We start from the raw sequence: 23,090 nt of genomic DNA, 5'->3' as shown, positions 1-23,090 counted from the left end.
TTTTAAGATTTGTTCATTGGAATCAGAGCAGTGTTTAGTCTAAGGGGAATTTTTCCACACTAGTGAGGCAAGATGTTTCTGAGTACTCTGACGAGTGCACCATGCATCATGAGATTTTCCAGCCTGGCTGTTGGGAACAGACACCATTCCTGGCCTGTTGTAAGCACCAGGGATTGTTCCCTTTCATCTTTTTTTTTTTTTTTTTTTTTTTTTGGTGCTGTTTCCTTGGCCTTGGGCAGTTTCCTCATGTGCATGTGTCAATTAGTATTTTGTTGAATACTTAAAGGGGAACCTTCAGAAGGTCTCCAGAATTCTCTCTGTGCAGTATTTTCCTCTCTGGTACTCTGCCCTTTAAACTCCAGCTAACTTAGTCTCCCGAACTCCCTGTGTTCTTTTTTTTTTTTTTTTTTTAATTTTTTTAACATTTATTTTCAAGAGAGAGAGACAGAGAAAGAGAGAGACAGAGAGGCACACACACAATCCAAAGCAGGCTGTAGGCTCTGAGCTGTCAGCAGAGAGCCCAACACGGGGCTTGAACCAGTGAACCATGAGATCATGACCTAAGCCAAAGTTGGACACTTAACCGGCAGAGCCACACAGGCACCCCTCAGTGTTCTTAACTAGGGATTCCATTAAGCTCTTCTGGATTTCCCCTTCATGTACCATTTTACCCTCTTAATATTGTTGGAACAATTTTTTTCCCATAGTTTTCTAAGAAAGAGTACATGGGATGTAAATTTTTGAGAACTTTTTGTTTCAAAAATATTTAAAATTTATTATCACACTTTATAGGCTGGAAATAAGTTTCCCTTATAATTTTGAAGCCATAGCTCTGTTGTATCCTAATTTCCAGTGTTGGGTTGAGAAGTTCACTGCTATTTTGATTCCTGACCTTTAAATATGATTTATATTTTAAAATCTGAAGCTTTTAAGGTCTTATCTTTAACCCAGTTTTTCTGAAATTTCTCCAGGATATGCCTTGGTGTTGGTCTTTTATCCATCACTTTTGTTGGACATGAAGTACTCTTTCCAATCTGAAGACTAGTGACTTTTCATTCTGGGAGATTTTCTTATATTACTCACTAATAATTTCCTCCCATTTATTTTCTCTCTTCTCTGTTTCTGGGACTCTAATTAGTCAGGTGTTGGACACCCTAGATTTTCTGTTTTAAAATCTTTTCTATTTTTAAAAAATGTTAATTTATTTATTTGAGAGAGAGAGCGAGAGAGAGAGCGAGAGAGAGCACACATGCATAAGTTGGGGAGGGGCAGAGAGAGTGGGAGACACAGAATTTGAAGCAGGCTCCAGGCTCCGGGCTCCAAGCTATCAGCGCAGAGCCTGATGTGGGGCTTGAGTGCATAAACTGTGAGACCTTGACCTGAGCCAAAGTCAGACACTTAACCGACTGTGCCACCCAGGTGCCCCTTTTCTTTACTATTTTTTACAACATTGTCTTCTTGTTCTATTATCTAAGATGTTTCCTTAATTTTTCATCCAATTCTTCTGTTAAAATTTTAATTTCAGGGGTGCCTGGGTGGCTCAGTAGGTTAAGCATCCGACTTTGGCTCAGGTCATGATCTTGAGGTTGCTGTTTGAGCCCCACGTTGGGCTCTGTGTAGACAGCTCAGAGCCTGGAGCTTGGTTTGGATTCTGTGTCTCTGTCTCTGCCTTTCCCCTGCTCATGCTTTGTCTCTCTCTCTCTCTGTCTCTCTCTCTCCCAAAAATAAACATAAAAAAAATAAAATTTTAATTTCAGCCTTCCTATTTTCATTTATAAGTGCTCTTTCTTCATCTTGTTTCCTTTTCTTTTCTTTCTTTTCTTTTTTCTTTTCTTTTTTTTTTTTTTTTTTTGCATTCTGTCCTTGCTTTGTGTTGCAAGTTTCTTGTTTATCTTCCTGGAGATATGAGTGAACATTTAAAAAGCTTCTTCTAAATTCTGCATTGTTTTGGGTCCTCCAAGTGCCTTTTCTCTATTAGTTTGTTTCACTTTCTGACTTTCCCTAAATGTCTGATAATCTTTTGCCTTCCTGTTTGAATTTAAGCACTAGAAGATGACTAGAAGATCCGAGGGGATGGGAACAGTCTGTTGCTTGGTGAATTTCACTCTAGAATAATAAGGTGGCATGCCAGATTTTGACTGAGGGGACCCAAGTGTTAGGTCTGTAGGTGTTTTGTCTTCAGTGGGTCAGTTTTCCCTGGAAGTAATCCACCAATCTCCTGCTTCTGGTGGGAGATGAGGGAGGGGCCTAACTAAGCCTGGCTGCTACCATTCTAGGAGCCAAGCAGGGAAAGGTTGCTAGGGGTTTTAAGACTGCTTTTAGTACAGCGGAAAGTAAACCTCACATTTCCTGCCAGGATGAGGGAGGAGTAGTCTCTGATTCAGTGGATCCAGGGTCTAGCTGCTCTTCATACAAACTTCCAACTGTCTGTGGCACAACATCAGCTTGCTGTTGTTGGCTTCCTGACCCAGCTTTCTCTGGTCTGTTGTTGGGTACCACTCACCCATCCCTTTCTAGCTTCCCAACATTTGTTGACAGTCTTTTACTTGCTGGCATGTCTTTTTCCATTCTTATTGTTTTTGTGGGTTTATGACATTTTATTCTTTGACTGTCATCTCAGTGGTATTTCATGAGAGCCGAGATGAACATAAATTTAAACCACTGTATTTAATCATCCTTGCTCACCCTTCAATTCTCCGAAATATCTTCTGCCATTACCACACTATTGTAAGTGTTCTTTTCCAGGTCACCAAATGAATACCTTGCTGCTAAATATAATAGACATTCCTTTGTCTTCCCATACTGTTTCATCTTACTTAATCACGCAGTAGCACTTGTCCCTACTGACGATTTTTACTTAAATTTCTCTGCCCTTAGCTTCCATAAACACTCCTGGTTTCCTCCCTACCTATGTGGTTTCTTTTGCCTTTGTGAGCAGATCTCCTTTGACCTATTCCTTTAATGCTAGTGTTCTTTATGATTCTTGTTTTAGGCCATTCTCTTCTCTCTTGAGAATTATCTGCCCAGCCTAAATATCTTCATCGATGGTTTCTCATAGGGTCTGAAATTCTTCCTCACCAATAATAATTGTAATATATTAAGGACCAAGATTTCAGTTAAAGTCAAATTTTAGCTGGGAGAGTATTCCTTCTCCCTTACAAATGACACTTATTATATTGTCCTTAATGGAGGTCAGAGCCTTGAGAGACAGGTAACGTTGTTTTGCTTAAAGTATTAAACATAGAAACACAAACAGACACACACTTACATATACCCCAATGCCATTTTTACTCACCCTTCCAGCCACTGTTAATATTTGGGAGTATAGTATCCCAATATTTATCTTTAATATGTATTTCACAAACATAAGGTCATGTTGTATATACTTCATTATACCCTACATTTGAAACTTAACAATATATCATGAACTTGTCCCTGTCATTGGATTGATTTATTTACTTATTTATTTATTTATTCATTTATTTTGAGAGAGAGCATGCAAGTGAGGGAAAGGGCAGAGAGAGAGGGAGAGAGAGAATCCCAAGCAGGCTCTGCACCATCAGCGTGAAGCCCGATGCCAGGCTCAAACTCACGAACTGTGAGATCGTGACCTGAGCCGAAGTCAGACGCTCAACTGAGGCAGCCAGGTGTCCCCTTGTCATTGGATAGTATCATATAACCTGATTTTCAGTGACCTCATAGTATTTCATCTTTTGATGTGTAACACATTACTTAGTTCAGTCCCCATGGTTAGACAATTAGGTTACATATAGTGTATTGCGTGCCCTTAAACAGTTGTATCTTTGCATACACCTCAATTATTTCCTTAGTAAAAACTTTATGAAGTAAAACTGGTGTCAGAGAATATTTGCATTTTAAACTATTTGGGTATTTAATGCTAAATTGATCTTCAAAATTTGTTGTCAATTTCAGTCCTGGTAAAATATGGAGGCATTACCTAATATAGGCATAAAAAGCTCCTATATTGTCATTAGTTATAATCTTAAATGCTATCTCATTTTATCTTACATTTATTTGATTCCTCAAGTAGTTGGGCTTTTAAATATATTTGTTGGCTACTTATTTTCATGTTGTATGAATTGATTTTCTGTTTTATTTGTCTACACTCTTGTCACTACTTTCCTTTCTGATCACCTTAAAATCTGCTCTGCCTCCAATTTTGACCCCTTCCAGTCCATTACTGCAGCCAGAGTACTCTACCTGAAACATACATTTGAGCATCACTCTGCCTAAAAAGGCTTCAGTGGCCCACATTGCTCTCCGGGTAAAGTGTAAAGTTTGTAACATGACCTACAAGGCTCTGCGTGACTTTGCTAATTCTCCAGCCTTCGGGCAAGAGAGAACACACACACACATCCATGTAGTCTTGCTTACCTAACTCCTACTCATCGTGTAGGTCATTGCTTACCATAAACTTCCTCTGGGGAGAGTTCCCTTAGTGCCCAAGTCCTTGTCAGGTGGATCTTGTGTATGTTACACTCCCTTTGTAGCAGCACTTCTATTGCCTATTTAATGTCTTTCTCCTCCATGAACTATGAACTTTGTGAAGGCAAGGACCACAGCTGTGTATCTCCAGTGCCTAACACAGTGCCTGGAACATTAGTTGTGCTCAGTAAGTATTGCATGGATGGATGGATGGATGGATGGATGGATGGATGGAAGAAAGAAGATTGGGGAGGTCAGGAATAAATTTCATGAGCCAATTTTCTACCTTAACTCTTGCCCTAAAGAGGTTGTTTTCTTCTTACTCATCAAATCCTGGAAGAATAGCCTAAAGAGTGAGACTTTAAGATTATACTGGGTTAGCCTTTCATTTGTTTATGCTGGCCTGCAGTTTATTCCTAAAACATCTATTTCACAAACAACCAAGAGCTATTGTTGGCAGAAGTATAGCAAGGTACACATGCATGAGGATATATATTTGTTTAACTCCTCAACCCCTTACAACTAATTCATCATAAAAGTTTCCTCTCTGGTCTTTTTACATCCAGTGCCTCTTCCCTTCATTCTACCTGCGTATTGTTGCCAAGTTCATGTTTCTTTCCATTGTGTCATTTGCGTGCTCAAGAATCTTCATTGGCTCCAATTCAGAAGGTCTGTCACAGAGCCTCAACATGTATGTTTTGGTCAAAACTCCCCCAAGATAATTCTGATGTGTAATCATGGTTAAGAATTGCTGAAGCACATAAAAATTTACCTTAATTTAAAAAAAACGGTCTAAATTGGTTCAGGGTATAGAGTTTAGAATCTGATGAACATGGATTAAGTTATATTTCTTTTTTCCTGACTTTTCCTGGTTGTGTGACCTTGGGCAAGTTACTTAACCTTTCTATGTGTCATTTCTTACTTAAACTACATGTCCTTTTCATGTACAAAATGGAAATAACATTTACTACACAGGATTATAGTAAGAAGTAAATTAACCAATGTATGTAAAGTACATGCATGGTCTCTTCTACCTACTAAATGCTCAATAAATGTTAGAAGCTGTGTTGCTGTTAGTCATTCCACTATTCGCTCAACAATTATTTATTTGCTATGTGTCCAATACTCTGTTATAAACTGTGGAAGATATAAGAGGTACAAAATACCTGCTCTTGAGATGCATCAAACTAGCTGGGGAGTTAAAGCTAGCATAGCATTATATAATAATAATAAATAATAATAAAATTAAACATAGATGTTATAAAAGATCAAATAATGTACAGTATTTAAGTGAAAGCTGTAATTCAGCCCCAGCATGCTGGCTTGTTGATTAGCATAAAAAAATAAAAAAATAGAGGGGGAGGAAAAAAAAAATCTCTCAAACTGCTCTTACCAAGCCTTCAGAGGTCTAGTTTTGATGCTGCCTGCCAGATGGAAAATGATGCAGAGGGGGAAAAATCCTGTATTTACTTCTCAAAATTAAGACAGGATGGGGGAGTGTGTTTGAGGGGTGAACATATGTGAATAAATATGGTATAACCCTTAATTGGTTCCTGATGATTAAAATGTAAATGGTTCCCACTGGAAAAGCATAGATACGATATTTTTCACTTAATGAATCAAGCCCTACTAGTCCTTTATTTTCTTCTTGTTCAACCAGAAATCAAACATTGGATAAGGGTTGCACACCTATTTTGATGTATATTGATGTACTTTTCTCTTTTCCAGGGTCGCTATGGCAACAGCATCTTCTCAAGTTCTGATTCCAGACATCAATTTTAACGATGCCTTTGAAAACTTTGCTTTAGATTTTTCCAGAGAAAAGAAACTGCTGGAGGGGCTAGATTATTTAACAGGTGTGAAAATACTGTGGTTTCGTTCCTGTTTAAATGCTTTTCTTTTGGTGTTCTCTTACTTTAAGATAATCGGAAAAGAGCAATATTTATAATGACAATGCTTTTATAAACTTTAGGGCAATTCATGTATCTTTTTAGACAGAATAAACTTTAGTTCACGTAACAGAAAAGGAGATGATGTGTGAAATATTTCTGGGGACAGATGGGTATACCATTATACTTAGAGGTAAAGAAAAAACAAGACGTTGCTGATGGATTTCTCCTTACGAGCCTATCAGTAATATATTGTTGCTTGTTATTGAGGGAGTTAGAACTCAAGTGGCAATTATGGAATATTAAAGAATCTCCTGCATAGCGATAGGTACCATTCAAATGGTTTTAAGGAAATTTAGAAACTAGCAGATTAGGAAGAAAAATGTAAGAAATATCTGGCTTGCACACAATTCTAGGAAATGAGGGGTGCATCCAGCCTATGAAAAATGTTGGATACCTTCAGGATTAACGAATGACCATTTCATGAGAAAAATATACACATAAAATAGCCTTGCATTTGTCATTATTTTGGCTAATATATTAAAGTAACTGTCATTTACTGAACATCTCCTTTACGCCAGACACTGTATATTAATTTTATATTATAAATACGTACAACCAATCTATGAGGTAATTATCATCCCTTATTTTACAGATGAAGCAACTAATATTAATTTGCACTTGGCTATACTGCCAACAGTCTATAATAAAACTTATTTGAAAATAAAAAGCAATAGGCCAAAGGTCATGCAGTAAGAAAACCATTTGACCACTTTGCTCTAATATCTACATATGTGTTGGTACAGGCAGAGTAGACATCCGGGCAATCAGTTCAATACCTTAGGCTTATATCTTTGCCTAAAATGTCTCTGTCACTGAAGCAAAAGCGGTTTGGGGAAATTTGAAGTCTTAGCACTTGGCTTCAGGTTGTTCAGGATATGCTATCTAAAGCTTCTTATTAAGACAGCCTCTTCTCTATGAGGTGTAGAGTTGGGCAGCGAGGGTAACAATTGTTAAACTTGTAGAACGGAGAGTGTGCTTTCCTTTACCTTTTTTCCACCTTTCCTTACAGCCCCAAACCCACCATCTATCCGAGAGGAACTCTGTACTGCCTCCCATGACACCATTACAGTCCACTGGATCTCGGATGATGAGTTCAGCATCAGCTCCTATGAGCTTCAGTACACCATATTCACTGGCCAGGCTAACTTCATCAGTAAGTCATGGTGTAGTTGGGGCCTGTGGCCAGAGATAAGGAAATGTAAGGAAGCAGTAAGCTGCTCAAGATTGGCCGGGGCGCCACGAGGCAAGTGTTTGTAAGACATGTTAGGTTGTTTAGCACAGTGTTTCGTAGACAGTGCAAACTCCCCCAGTGCATTGCAAAGACCTTATTGATGGGTGACAAGCAAGTTGTGTATTTCCTTGCTGGGCAGTCACTGGGGCCACTCCCATTTGTTTATGTAATCCTTAAGCCTTTCCTCAGTTACTCCATGTCACTCCACTCTCCCCGAGTCAGAACACAGCTCAGAATTCATTCCTGGGTAGCTAAACCACCATCATTGCTGATCCTCTGTGTGTGAACATCTCTCTCCTTGACTCTTCTTCCACTTCATTATCATGGTAAAATATGCTATGTTCAAAGACTACTACTTCCTTTAACGCACCTATTTGTATCGGCGACTGTAGCGACAAGCCTCCTGCCTCTGTCACTGTACCCCTTGTCCCTTTCCTTCAAGAATTACACCAAATACAAAAATGTGTCAGCAGGCCGCAAGATGAAAGATGGTCAAAAAGCAGTCATTGGGCTCCCATTCTATGGTTTCTCCTCCTGATGAATTGGAGCAAGACGCGGCAGAGTAGAAACCTGACGCATCGATTGCCAGACTGGAGGGGGCCAGCTGCAAGTTCCTCTCCATGTGCTGGGGAGAACTGGAAAGCAGAATTAAAACTGGATTCCAGGCTGGAACGGATTCCCACCCTAAGGTTGCATCCACACAGCTGCAAATTAGTATTTCCTTTGACCTCTGTGCTTGTGCTTCTGTGTCTGACTTCACAGGGAGAGGAGTTTTTCCAATGAAACCCTCCCAATAGGTTTCCCTTTTTGGTTGTGTGACAGTTCTGGGCCACATGCTGGGGTGGGGAGATGAGAACACATTGGGGGTCAAATTTCTAAAAACACTTGCCTCGTGCAGCTCCAACCTAAGCCACTTGGCCTGGGTAGCTGTATTCCTAGGTATTTTTTCCAGGTGGTGGAGACACAAACTCTAAGGCCTCCCTGACATGCTTTTCTGCACTTGTCTCTGCTGCTCTGGAATGGCTTACAGACAGCAACTGTGCTCCTCCTTCCTGAGATGGGGAGACTGGTGGTCTCCTGGGAGTTGAGAAATAAGTCTAAGAAGTGACAAAGATCCAAAGGCTGTCCTCCCTATTTTCAAAGATATATCGTCCTCCATGAAGAAGAGCTTAACGGACAATTCTTAATAACAATAGGATCATAGCACCTTAGAATTGGAAGGAAACTTAGATGTCATTTAAGCTAATCTTCCATTTTACCAGTCACCCAGTAGATGATTGTCCTGTCTCTACTCGAACATTTCCGGTGATGAGTAGCTCACTTCTAACAAAATAACTCATTCAGTTGTTGTGCAGCTATGAATAATTGTCAGTGCATCCCTAGAAAACCCAACTCTCCCACCTAGTAACTAATAATGACAATGATAATGTGTACATGCATTATGCTTTGTCATTTACAAACACTCCCACTTAGTCCTCATGAGTTCTTCCTTAGCCATATGAAAGAGTTGATATTAATTCTGTTTTGTAGATGAAGAAGCTGAGGTTCAAGATAAATGAGTTGCCCAAGGTCACAGAGCTACAAACTGATGGAGTCAAGATTTGAACCCAAGCCTGTCAGACTTTAATCTTAATGTTTTCTTGAATTAAACCCACAGCTACCAATTTGTCCTAGTCTTGCCCTTTTATGCCTCACTAGTAAACCTAATCCATCTCTCACATGACAGTTCTTCAGATCATTTTACATAGCTCTCATATATGTCCCTTCTAAATTTTCTCTTTTCCAGGCTTAAATATCCTCAGGTCTTTGAATCGCTCCTCATGTGACCTGGTTTCAGACCCTTTACCATCATGGTATCCTTTTTAGGAATACATCCATGTTTGTCAGAGTGTTTTATACAACATGCTGTCAAAAAAGTGAAAACAGTACTCCAGAAGTGGTCTGACCACCACGGAGGATAGCTGGATTATTTGTCTTATACATTAGCTGATGACCCCCACCCCAAACCTTTTTATTCCAGTAGTCACATTGCCTGTGTTGACTCCTGAGCATGTAGTCAGCTGAAATCTCTAGGTATTTCAAAATCTTGTTCCTATATAGTTGATTGTCTAAACTGAAATACAAGACCTTGAGTACATCCCTATTACGTTTTGTCTGGTTAGCTGTGACTCCACATTCAAACCTGCCAAAATCCTTTTAAATCCAGTTTCTGCCTTCCCAGCCTGCCTTCTATGTCTTCTTCCAATCATAAATAGAAAAATGGGATAGGGCAGGGACAAGTGCAGAGCCCTGAGCAAAATTTTGTCTGGCAATGGGCAGATAAGATGAAACAATTTTACTGGGAATACATATTCAGGAAGATTCAAGGTCTCGGTCCTATCTGTTGGTCTGGCCTGCCCCTGTTCTGCTGCTGTTGATTGAACTTGGACTCTGAGAGATGCTTTCCCCTTGAGGTTTTTCCACATTTTCTCTTTTCTTAGACCACTTTATTTACATGTAGTCAACATACAAAAAAGTTGTCCATCAACAGATCAATGGATAAAGAAAATGTGATATATCCATACAATAAAATGTAATTCAGCCTTAAAAAAGAAGGAGATTCTGCCATGTGTGACAACATGCATGAACCCGGAGGGCATTGTGCTAAGTGAAATAAGCCAGACACAGAAGGACAAATACTACATGATACCATTTATATGAGGAATCTTAAAATAGTCCAACTCCACATTTTCTTTAACCAGAAATGTCTTCCTTGTTGGTTAGTATTTTGTCTGGAGAAATAGTCCCCTTATTTTTTTTTTCAGCTTTCTCCCTTCATTTCTAACTATCTCCCCACCTCATCTAAGATTTGGGATGGTCACAAGCCAATGATGTTTCAGATGATGCTGTTAGCTGAATTCAAACAGATGTTTAGCTGACTGTATTCCCCATTACTGTATATCTTTTCTCCTTTTCAGTTTCGTGATTTGCATTATGAAAGCACTGGCTATACTCTGTCTGGCCAGGCAGTCTGTAACAAACTGCCACAAAGATAAAACTTCTATTTCCTCTCCTTTTCATTTCCATGCAAATGTTCTCCACTACACATTTACACTTGGCTTCATGGATTTCCATATTGTGGTCTTTCCCTTTGGAACAAGGTGTATATTTCCATTACCATAATTCAGTCATAAACCCTATCTCACCAAGTCTCGGTAATACCCAGAGAATCCTATATTTACCTTTTTAAAATGTAGAACTGGTTTTGAAATTACAGAAAAGTTGTAAGAGTAGCACAAAGAATGCCTGTAAACTCTTTACCCAGATTCATCCACTTGTCAACGTCTACTTGTCAACATGTTATTTCATTTCCTTTATCATTTGCTAGCATTCCCTATCTCTCTCTATTTATTTCTGAACCATTTGAGAGTAAATTGCATACATCATGACCTTTTACCCCTAAATTCTTCAGTGTAGGTTTTGTAAGAATAGGGAAACTCTTACCTAACCACAGTACAGTTATCAACTTTAAGAGATTTGATACAGTACTTTTCCTGATCCACTATTCATATTCCAATTTTGACAGTTGACCCAATAATATCCTTTATAATGTGAAGGACCCAATATTGTCCTTTAGAGTCAAGGATCAGGTATTGCATTTAATGTCATATCTGTAGCCTCCTTTATTTTTTTTAATTTTATTAAAATTTTTTTAAAGTTTATTTTTGAGAGAGAGACAGAACATGATTTGGGGAGGGGCAGAGAGAGAGGGAGACACAGGATCTGAAGCAGGCTCCAGGCTCTGAGCTGTCAGCACGGAGCCTGATGCAGGATTCTAACTCACAAACCATGAGACTATGACCTGAGCCGAAGTCAGACATTTAACTGACTGAGCCACCCAGGCTCCCCTAAATTTTATTTTTAAGTAATCTGTACACCCAACGTGGGGCTCAAACTCACAACCCTGAGACTTAGTCACACACTCCACCATTTGAGCCAGCCAGGCACCCCTCTGTAGCCTCCTTTAATCTGGAACACTTAGTTTGTCAGTCTTTCTCTGTCTTTAACGACATTGACAGATTTTTTTTAAATGTCCTTTTATTTCTTTATTATACTATCCCTTATTTTGGGTTTCTCTGAAGTTTCCTCATGATTTATATTCAGACTATGAATTCATTGCTGGAATACCACATGGGACGGGTGTCCTCCTTAGGACATCACATCTCGAGGCACATCATGTCCACTCACCCTTCGTTGGTGATGCTAATTTTGTTCAGCAAGTCAAAGGTGTTGCCTGATTTCTTCATCCTGTAGTTACTGCTTTTCCTTTTGCAACTAATGAGCAATCTGTGTGGTGATAACTTTGAATCAAGGAAACTGTCTTGCTTCCTCATCAAACCTATCTCACCCCCACTCCTGTTTTAGCACCAATCAAAACTCCTTGCCTGGTCCAGTCTTTGCTCTGATGATTACAAAATTATAATTTTCCAAAGGAGGATCCCCTCCCAGTTTTACAAGTTGGCCTTCTACATTCTACTGTAAGCCAAAGCCCCACCCTCTGTCTTTTTATCTACTTATCAGTATGGCCTCATGAATTCTCTTTTCAATGGTTTATAATTCTTCACTTCCCTTGCTTATTTGGATGCTCAGGTTGTCCAGGTTTAGCCAGTAAGACTTTGAAGCTTACTCCTGGGTTCTTATATTCTGCCATAATTTTCTTGAATACTTCTTTACTTTCTAGCATAACAAAAGATTCTAAGGTCGTATTCACCTTATCCTGCCCCAGCCTTGAAATCAGCCATTTCTCTAAGGAACCTTGGTTCCTTTTAATTGGAGAATGTTATTATAGAATAAGATCTGGATAATAGAAATACATACATATGCCCATGCACATATGCATGTGCACACACATAATGTACATACGCATGTACTTAACATATGTGCACATATGGATGCCCATATACACGCACATATATAGAAATCATGAGTTCATACCAATGCCTCCAATTCCAGTCCATGTCCACACATTCTTTGTTGCCTTCCCCCATTTGATATTTGTATATTCCTACTTCCACAATGAGAACCTTGGCTCCCAACAACATCAACACATGTACTCATTTGCTTAATCCCATAATAGATCTAACAGTTCCAGAAGTGCTTTGTCCACACCACTACAAAAACAAACAATAGTTCAGGATTTGTTTTCAGTTCTCCTCCTGCCCCCATCCTTTTGGTGTGGTTATTTTTCATTTGAAATGCATTTGGGTTCATTTGCTTCAGTTTGCCTTCAGTTTTGGTCCCTGCTCTTCCCATTCATATTGATTTAATTTTAATTTTCTGAATTTGTGAAACAGCAGTGTGTTTCCAAAAGGGAAACTGATACAAGAAAAAAGTGAATTCAAAGGAGTGTCATTCTCGGGTCACCTGGGTGGCTCAGTCGGTTAAGCATCTGACTTCGGTTCAGGGCATGATCTCACAGTCTCATGTTTCGTGAGTTCAAACCCTGTGTCGGGCTCTGTGCTGACAGCTTGGAGCCTGAAACCTGCTTTGAGTTCTGTGTCTCCCTCTCTTTCTGCCCCTCCCCTGCTTGCACTCTGTCTCTCTCTCTCTCACAAAAATAAACATTAAAAAAAAAAGTGTCATTTTCACCCCTATCTTTTTAATCCCCTGCCCTCCCCCCATCCCTTGTAGCTAGCCAACTACAATATTTTCTGGGTTTTCCTTCCTATTGTTATTGGTGTTTTGTAAACAAGCAGATATATGTATGCTCCCTTATTTGCCCTTCTTCCTTGGAAAAAAAGTGTTGTACTATGCATGCATGCTCTTTTGCAATTTGCTTTTTTCAGTTAACAGTAAACCATGGAAATCACTCCATATCAGTTAAAAGAGTTCTTCTTCACTCTTTTTTTAAGCTTATTTAATTAATTAATTTATTTATTCATTTAGATCAGGGGAGGGGCAGAGAGAGAGAGGGAGAGAAAGAATCCCAAGCAGGCCCCATGCTGTCATCATGGAGCCCGATGTGAGGCTCGTTCTTACAAACCATGAGATCATGACATGAGCTGAAATTGAGTCGGAAGCTTAACTGACTGAGCCACCCAGGCACCCCACTCTTCAGTCTTTTTTCATAGCTACATAATACTTAATTGTGGCATTTGTTTTTTGTTTTGTATTGTTAGAAGTATATCTGGAAGACCATTTATTTCCCTTTTTGTATTAAAGTCTAGTGTGCAGTTTATGATTCATATTGTGAATTGGTACATAGCTAACCAGGCCCTCAAACATGATTCCTGGCCCTTATCCTTATTGTCTTTTCCTGAGCATAACTGAGCATCTTCACCAGTTATTCTTTTTCTAACATATGTGTTTTCCCTCCTTCATGCTTCTTTTTCAGTTTTATTTTAGACTTTTTCAACCATCCACCAAATTAATTATAAAACCCTCATGATCATATCTCTTTCAAACCACTCATGATTACTTTTCATTTTCAACCTCACTAAATCCTTCACTAGGGCTGCATAGAAGTGACTACATTCGCTGTTCATTTTCCTTGCCCATTCCTGTCCATGCTTTGTTAGAATTGTGGTTAAAAAGCAATAAACTGATTGAAAGACAGGTAACAGAAGAGAGAAGCCTAGATAATTCACAAACCAGAACGTCAACCCCTCTTCTACTAACAGTTAGCCAAATACATGTTTTTAATTATGTGCATTTTTCTTGGTTTAAGTCAATGTTTATGGTCTAAAGAGTTTCGAAAGCAGAAACCTAGATCTCTGAGCTTGGGAGGGAAGAAGGTTCCAGGCAACAATGTGTTCCTGGACCACCCAACTTCGAATGAATATTGGAACCAGGAAGGAGCAAAAGATGGGTAGTGCCAAGTGGGGAGATGGCAATTTTGCTTTGGTTATCATGCCATCTCCTTGGCTTCCCTATGATACCTCAGAGTCTGGTTAGATTGGGAAGTGAGGGTGAGGATGGGGAAGGTGAGATGAGCCATAAGCCCTGAAAGCTTCACTACCTTGCAGAGACCAAGGAACATTGCTGTCTACCCCATGAGTTGTGACGTAGCCGAGAGAACACTGGCCTAGGGTTAAAGAAACCAGCGTTACACTCTCAGCACCATCACCATCTTTCTGTGGCCTTGGGCAAGTCACCTTCTCTCAATCTTAGCTTCCCATTTGTAAAAGGACAGAAACATGGCATGTAGGTGTCCTTTTGGCTCTGAGATTCCATGTTCCTGTGCTGTGCACAGGACTGCTCCACCCATATGAGGCTAGACTCAGCTCTCAGGGGATTGGACCTTTGGCGTAAAGATCCAGAGACTCCATAAAAGTGGTGATTCAGTGATTTTTTTTTTTTTTTGTATAGTGGCCTTTCCTATATTATTGGGCAGAAAATTGAAGCAACCTAAACTTCACTAGTGGTGACATTCAATTGCCTGGCATAAGCCTAGCTCCATGGGAGAAACGAAACAGAAGATATTTATCTCACTCTGTATCCTAGGACTCAAAAGAAAACAAAGTGAAATTGACCTTTCTTTGGTGGTGGGGGGAGGCTTTTGATGAATTTGCAGTGTGCTTCTCATCCTATCTCTACTACCTGCTGGTTAATGTCCTTGTCTTTCCCCACCTTACAGGCCTGTATAATTCAGTGGATAGCTGGATGATTGTGCCCAACATTAAACAGAACCACTACACAGTGCATGGACTTCAGAGCGGGACGCGCTACATCTTCATCGTTAAAGCCATAAACCAAGCAGGCAGCCGGAACAGTGAACCTACCCGACTAAAAACAAATAGTATGTTATGGTGTTCCCAAAAGGAGAGATCCATTTTCCCCTCCGTGCCAGGGAGTACATTTAGCCTGAGTAGGCACCCACAGCAGTGCGAGAGAGCAGAGGCACTGGGTAGAGGAGTTTACCATTTTAGTTGATGCTTTGGGCACGGGCTCCATTGGTGCCCCTGGGGGATACGTGAGTACAAAGATATACACAAAGTATATGTAGTAGTAGCTGGTGTTTGGGGAGGATGTTAGTCAAGACTTTTTCTCTGCACCCCATCCCATGCGTGGGGAACAGTTGTGTCAAACGGTACTAATTTGCAATGATCTGGTAGAACCCTTCTGCAGAGAAGCCATACCTCTTAGGAATGCTTCTGGATGCAGGTGACTGAAAATCCAACTAACTTAGCTTAACACATAGTATTTTTTTTCTCTTTCTCACATAGCAAGAAGTTGGAACGTAGGCAGTTCAGGACTAGTGTGGCAGCTCGTTCTGTGATGTCGTGAAAGATCCAAACTCCTCCCTTTGTGTACTGGCTTATTGTCACATGATCACAGTATGGCCATTTCAGCCTCCAGATGTCTTATTTCCTTTTAAGAGAGGAAGAGGGGGAAGGGGTTGGTACACATGATGGCTATCCCTTTTACTGGGAAAACGGGCACATTGCAGAAGTGTCTCCAAGCTTGTCTGACTTCTGTTTCCCTCTGCTTCCACCTTGTTAGCCACCCCTAGCAGCAAGAGAGGCTAGGAGCTTGAATATTTAGCTTTTTTGGCCTCTATAGTGAAAGTGGGTCACAGAGAAAAAGTAGGGAATGGGTGTTGTGTTCGCCAGCAGTGTCAGCCGCAGACCCATGTTGTATAATACAGCTCTTGCCATATCCAGCAATTGGCTCCTAGTAACTTGTTTTGTCATATGGTTATAAGGAATCCTCTGTTGCGAGTGATCCTACATGACAAATGTTTTCTCTGATTGTTGATGATGATGCAACACTCTGACAAAGTTACCTAATCATATGTTATTTACATCCCAATTGTAAGAGGGTAAAAAGATTGTCATTACTGAGTTGTTTTTGTTTTTTTGTTCTGCCAGCAGCCACCTCATCAGTTCCCCTCACTTTGCCTCACCTCAAATGCTCCTTCTCCTAAAAACCACTCAAATCCCAAATCACCCACTGAAATAAAGCAGAGTAAAAAACACATTTGAGAACATGAGACCCTTTTAATTTGATAACATACGAAGTGGGGGGCAGCTTATTCTTATTTTATTGAAAAGGGTGGCTTCAGGCCTACTTCCTTAACATAATCCAAATAGCACCAACTTGCACTGGCCCACGAATGGGCATGATATCAAGAATCTCCTGGTAGTGATAGCCCTGAAGGACGAAGATGGAATTCTTAAGTATTTTCTTATGCATTTTTTTTCTACTTTTTTCAGGCCAACCCTTTAAACTAGATCCCAAAATGACTCACAAGAAGTTGAAGATCTCCAATGATGGATTGCAGATGGAGAAGGATGAAAGCTCTCTGAAGAAGAGCCATACCCCAGAGAGGTTTAGTGGCACAGGGTGCTATGGGGCAGCAGGAAATATATTCATTGACAGTGGCTGCCACTACTGGGAGGTGGTCATGGGTTCCTCAACATGGTGAGTGGATCCCACTTGTAGTTTTTTTCTTCTCCTTTCTCCTGCTGTCAGGTTCCTAGGAGATTCAGTTCCACAGCACAAACGTAGTACCAGTATGTCAAGGTTAAAAAGCATGTGATGAAAACCACTCCTAGAAAAATTGGCCAGCTTTAAACAAAAAAATCATGGGAAATATACTGGGATCACAGTTGGAAATTACTACAGCATTCTAATTGCTGACTTTGTAAAGCTCTAGTGCTATCAACATTATGGATCTAAATGTAAACTATTTAGTAAAGGAAGAAGTTAAGGATATCTGCTTCTATGGGATATTCTTATATATCCCATATGGTGTCTAGCATAACTCAGATCATTTAAAAAATTTTTTTTAGTGTTTATTTATTTTTGAGAGAGAGAGAGACAGAGCGTGAGCAGGGGAGGAGCAGAGAGAGAGGGAGACACAGAATCCAAAGCAGGGTCCAGGCCCTGAGCTGCCACCACAGAGCCCGACGCAGGGCTCGAACCCACAAACTGTGAGATCATGACCTGAGCCAAAGTCGGACGCTTAACCGACTGAGCCACCCAGGCGCCCCTAACTCAGATCAAATAATGAATGTTTATTTCTTTCTCCTTTCCACTGTCTCACAGGTATGCAATTGGCATTGCCTACAAATCTGCTCCCAAGAATGAATGGATTGGCAAGAATGCCTCCTCATGGGTCTTCTCTCGATGCAATAGTAACTTTGTAGTGAGACATAACAACAAAGAAATGCTGGTGGATGTGCCCCCACAGTTGAAGCGTCTGGGTGTCCTTCTGGATTATGACAACAACATGCTGTCTTTCTATGACCCAGCTAACTCTCTCCATCTTCATACTTTTGATGTGACCTTCATTCTTCCAGTTTGTCCAACATTTACAATCTGGAACAAATCCCTAATGATCTTGTCTGGCTTGCCTGCCCCAGATTTTATTGATTACCCTGAGCGGCAGGAATGCAACTGTAGGCCTCAAGAATCCCCTTATGTTTCTGGGATGAAAGCTTGCCATTAAGTTTCAGGAGAGCATAGAATTCACTGGGTCTACAGTTCAGCAGTTCTTCCCCTCCTAAACCTCAGTTAGTGTCCAATATACAAGATAAAAAATAAAGTTCATCTGAAGCATCCAAAATAACTAGGTATTATAGATTTAATATTTCTGCACTAAAGCTTGTATCTGAATTAATGTATTGAGTTTCTCTGAGCAAATTTTCCAAGTAGTCTGGGGTCAAGCCATTGGAGGAGAAATCTAGAGAATACTTCTCATCAGTGGAGAATTCAAAATTCCTGGTGATTTAGGAGTGTAAATGATACTGGAAGGAATTAGGATAATTCTAAGTAAATAATGTAGAAAGATGCTCTGAACGAGGGGCTAGCCAGCAGGAAAGGCGTGTGTGGGGTGTCAGCCTCTCTAGTACTGGTCAATTTGGCCAAGTAGAATTTTGAAGGATCGGCTGATCACATATGTAGTTTTTGATAAAAACCTACCATCAAGGATTTATTGTAAAGTAAAAACACAAATGTGTATATATAATATACATAAAATGAATAAATATGTATTATATATTCATTTTATAATTATATATACATAATTTTTTTATTTGCTCATTTGAGTGAGAAATATACTGGAAGGGAAAAGAAATTATATCGTCCATTTTTGTCCCCTAAAGGGAACATCGAAATCAGGCAACAATTCCTCCCTCCCTCCGTTCATCCCTCCCATTCTCCTTCGTGTCACACACACATGCAATGACATAGATGGTGGGAAGAGCTCTAAACTGGAGTAGGAAAGATTGGGGGACAAGATTGCACAATAGCCACTAGCGCTGGGTAGAAAATTGATCCAATACAAGCATTATGTGTAGTGCAGTTTCACTGAGGCTGCCTAATGGAAGAGGGTCATCTGAATTGTTAAAAGTTCTTCACAGAATATCTCAAAGAAATATAGCTTTATTACTCTCAAGTACATACAGTTACTAGAATTAGGCTAAAAAAAGAGTTGCATAATAATGGATGTTCTTTAGGAACTTTATTTACTTAATCTGTGAGAATGGAGTGTTCTAGCTGCAACAACTATTTGCATATAAAGGCACTTGTATTTTCGGATAAAACACTTCCGAAGTGCTTCAGAATGCCTGCGAACAGTCTGTTTTCTTAAACAGGTTAAATAATCATTCCTCTTGCAATCTTGTTTACACTATCCATCTGCTTAGCCAACCCTTCATGGCAAATGCAGTTTGTCATCACTATTGTTGAGGGGCATCAAGTTTATGGTCTGTGCTTTTGTCACTTCCACTGCGGGGATTGGGGATGTCAGAACCAGAGCTTTCTCCTTCCCAGGAGAAGAGTCTCCAGGCTTCAAGGAGTCTACTTCTTCGGAGCTGTGAAAAGACTACTTTTGTACAAAATGGTAGCTGTAACAAGCCACCAGATTGGAGCCTTGAAACAATGCCAAAACTCCCTTCTTCCTTTCCACTATCTTGGTGGATGTTCATTCATTAATTCATTCAACAAACTACCACATGCTGGGTACCGCTCTGCTGCTGATATATTGATAAAACACAGTCCCTTGCTGTCAAATGCCTTACTATTCTGTAGGAGAGACAAATAATCTATATAACCCCCCTAAATAACAGCTTTGTATTGTTTTTTTCACCTAACATGGAAAGCAACACTGATGCAGGTACAGATGGCAGGCTCAAACATAGGCATCTGGTAGCAAAGTCCGCTTTTTTTGTTTTAAAAAACTGTATGTAATTTCTGCTGATCAGGATATGAGCAACCTCAGTAAGATCCAGCAGTGCTGGGAAATAGCACTTTGGACTAAAATAATCCTAGTTCTTCTGCCATTTACTAGCGGTGGGACTAGGGTAAATTACTTCGCTTCTCTGAGCCTCTGTTTCCTCTTCCGTAAAATAATACCTACCTCACAAGGCTGTTGCAAAGATTTAAAAAGATAGCACATGTAAACTGCCTAGCACAGCACCTGGCATTTAGTGAAGTGCACAAGGAATATTAACCTCCTCTTCCCAGCCCCAGCCCCATTACACTGTAGTGGTGCTTTACAATGTATGCCTTTCATCTCTAAGTTACTCTGGTCTCTCCTCTAGGGCTTATCCCCCAGTTTTTAAACACAAGTTATTCCCCACACCCCTTCCTAAAACCTCTCACTGGCTCCCATAGCATTCAGTAGAAGGTCCCATTTACATGGGGTTTGGCTTTTCAGGTCCCTGTTGGCTTTCCTAGCTTCACCTTTTGCCATTTCCCTCCTTACAGTCGTTACTCTGGACAAGGTCAATTACTCACATGGGTTGTTCTCTGGGCCTGGAATGGAGACATTATTGACAGTTTTGATGCCCAGAGTAAACAGGAATTGTTCTTAAATTAAGGGAATAGTGTGAAGATGCTATAAATGCAGAGCACTCCACCTCCGCCTGGACCAATTTCCTCTACCTGATCCTCAGCTCTCCCAAGCTATTCATTTGGTTTTTTTGTGCCCTTTAGGTTTTGGTGGCCTGGGACAAAGCTTCAACTTCCCCCACCTTATTTTTGACCTTAGCCTAGACTACTTTTCCCCACCCTGACCCCTCTCAACCAAATTAACTCCTGACACCCTTGCCTGGGGCATGTTCTCTTCTGAGCTTCCGTGGCACCTTTGAGTGTTCCTCCCTTCTCAGCAATAATCACACTGTATAGCAGTGTTTTTCAGTTTGGTCCTCAGACCACCTGTTAGAGCCACTTTTGGTGTTTGTTAAAACAGTTGATTCCTAGACCCCACTCCTGATCTACTTAATTAGACTATCTGGGCACATAAGTGGAATTTGACATTTTTAACAAGTTCCCAGGTGATTCTGATGCACACAAAAGTCTAATGTATAATGATCATCTTCCCTACTAGCCTGTGAATACCTTGAGGGCAGGGACTGTGTCTTTTGTTGTTGTATTTTTAATACTTGGCATGGTGTGTGGAACAGAGTAGCTGCCTAATGTTTATTGAATGAATGTATGAATGAACGAATGAATTATCAAAAGTTTCCCTGTTGTAGTCTGATATCCATACTGGTGTTTGTTATTTCCTGGGCAGAAAAGCTTGGTTACTTTTCCATTTGGGCTATATTGATATTATTTTGCAAAAGCCCCGGGACTTAGGCATATAAATGAGTGTTGTCTGCCTCAAAAGCCCTTTGGAAGTTAACTTGGGGAAATGTCTAGAGCATGTGGCACCATTCTTTGCAAAAACTTTTTAGTCTTTTTGAACTTCATTCTTTGAAGATGGATTTAAGTTTTGGTTATAGCCCCAAATCACTCAGAGGTTAGCCTACTGAATAATGTAGGAAATTAAACTGGGCTTGAGGTAAGCAATGAAGTTTCTGAGACAAATAATGGAAAGTGCTTTTCAAGAAACAACATGGTGGCATTCAGTGGGGGTGTGGTGAGTCCCAGATACTTCAAGGCTTTCCTAGATAATGGCAATGCTAGGGACCATAAGAGAAGTCATTGACTACCTCTAGCTGAACCCAGTCGGACAAAGGGAATAGGACCTGTATTTAACATCTTCAAGGAAGGTGACTTCTTCAGTTTTCATTGTTGTTGCCCTACTCAACCTATTCTCCTACAATCCTTTCTGCTAGCAAATTATTCTTTCTGTCTGCAACTTATGCTTATTTCCACTTTTTATATTGTCTTACTGAAGAAAGCACAAAAATAATCAAAATAAAGTTAAACCTGTTTTGAGAATATGAAAGAAATTTTAATGCCACATTGGAGTTGTGACTACTTGTAAGTAAGGATTCCTGCATCTGTATGTGTTTTTATCATGTAATCACATTGTGTAACTTTGGATGCAGTGAAATTCAGATTTCAACAAAACCACTTATATGTTCTTTTCAGCTAAAAATACACTAGGTGAATTTTCTAAGCTTCCATGGTTTACATATTTATATATGACTAACTGGATGGAGCAATCCATGGATGGACTTTTTGATAAGCTCAAATATTTGATACCCTTTCCTCTACAGAATGGAGAATGTGAGGCTGACAGATAAGAACCACTCCCATGCTTATTTCAATTCCTGAAGCCAATTGCAGCCTCAGAGACATTGGCTGTATTTGGCCGTGTTATTACAGGTTGGCCAGTTGACTGCCATCAGGTCAGGTAAAACTGCCTTTTATGGTCTGGTCGGCCATCTCCAGACATATTCTCTGTTGTTGTTGTTGTTGGCTAGAATATTTATTAGACTAATGTCGGACTATTTTTTATCAAATATTTTAACCCAGGCTTGTTTGTACTGGGAGCTCTGGACCAATAGCGTCTCTTCTAGTGACAGAAATCTGAGCATCTGCAGATTATTACACAGCCTCATCCCTCTAAAATATCCCAGCCCATCCAAAATGCTATATTATGAATTAAATAAATATATATGTATTCATGAGTTCTTGATTGTCTCTCACTGGAGTTTAAATTGGGGGGAACATTGAAATGAAGATGGCCATGGGCTACTGGAATTATCTAAATGACTTGGGGGAAATCAATTATCATATACTAGGTAGAGATTTGGGCAGAGAAGACCCAGGGTGGGGGGGTCTAGAAATTGAGATCCAGTCATGCAGACTGGTTTGAAGAGCAGACAACAGTCAGGAAGACTAAATAAATGAAGGTCTAAGGCCCAAGGAGACATGCACATTAAGTTTCAGGGATTGAAGCAGAAAGTGGGAATTTAGGGAGAATAAAGAAAATCCCAGTGCTGGAACTTATTGGTTAAGGTCAGAGTAGGGTCAGAAGTGACTTGAAACAGTTTGTCAGACCATGGACCTATAGAAACTATGGCCCCAAAGCAAGATTAAAATATAAAAGAGGCAAGAATTTGGAGTACCAGGGGCTTAGTGGTCTTACTGGAGAGCAGTCTAGGCGAAGGGCAAATATGGGGCTATTACCCACAGCTAGGATTGCATATGTTTTTTGGGGATGTAAAGTTTGGAAGTCTGTTTTATACGTTAGGCCAGAGAAGATAGGGAGCCCTTTATGTTCGCCTACCTAGGAATAG

The 23,090-nt window shown here is 40.1% G+C and overlaps 1 protein-coding gene across 5 annotated transcripts in view; it reads left to right on the top strand.

Moving 5' to 3' along the window:
• MID2 (midline 2) overlaps window positions 1–22,478 on the top strand; it is a 101,857-nt gene extending 79,379 nt beyond the window's left edge. For 4 of the 5 annotated variants that reach the window (XM_081792977.1, XM_081792976.1, XM_081792980.1 and 1 more), the window contains exons 6-10: window positions 6,175–6,302; window positions 7,408–7,641; window positions 15,245–15,406; window positions 16,824–17,031; window positions 17,659–22,478. In XM_081792977.1, the coding sequence (XP_081649103.1) occupies window positions 6,175–6,302; window positions 7,408–7,641; window positions 15,245–15,406; window positions 16,824–17,031; window positions 17,659–18,061 (1,135 nt within the window). In that variant the 3' untranslated portion in view covers window positions 18,062–22,478. The remainder of the gene's footprint in view (window positions 1–6,174; window positions 6,303–7,407; window positions 7,642–15,244; window positions 15,407–16,823; window positions 17,032–17,658) is intronic. The other variant, XM_081792979.1, reaches the window with a different exon arrangement.
• The last annotated feature ends 612 nt before the right edge of the window (window positions 22,479–23,090 follow it).

The sequence above is a fragment of the Panthera onca genome, chromosome X (genome assembly GCF_046562875.1).
Source record: "Panthera onca isolate mPanOnc1 chromosome X, mPanOnc1 haplotype 2, whole genome shotgun sequence".
NCBI lineage: Eukaryota > Metazoa > Chordata > Mammalia > Carnivora > Felidae > Panthera > Panthera onca.
This window is presented reverse-complemented; position numbering and strand designations above follow the sequence as displayed.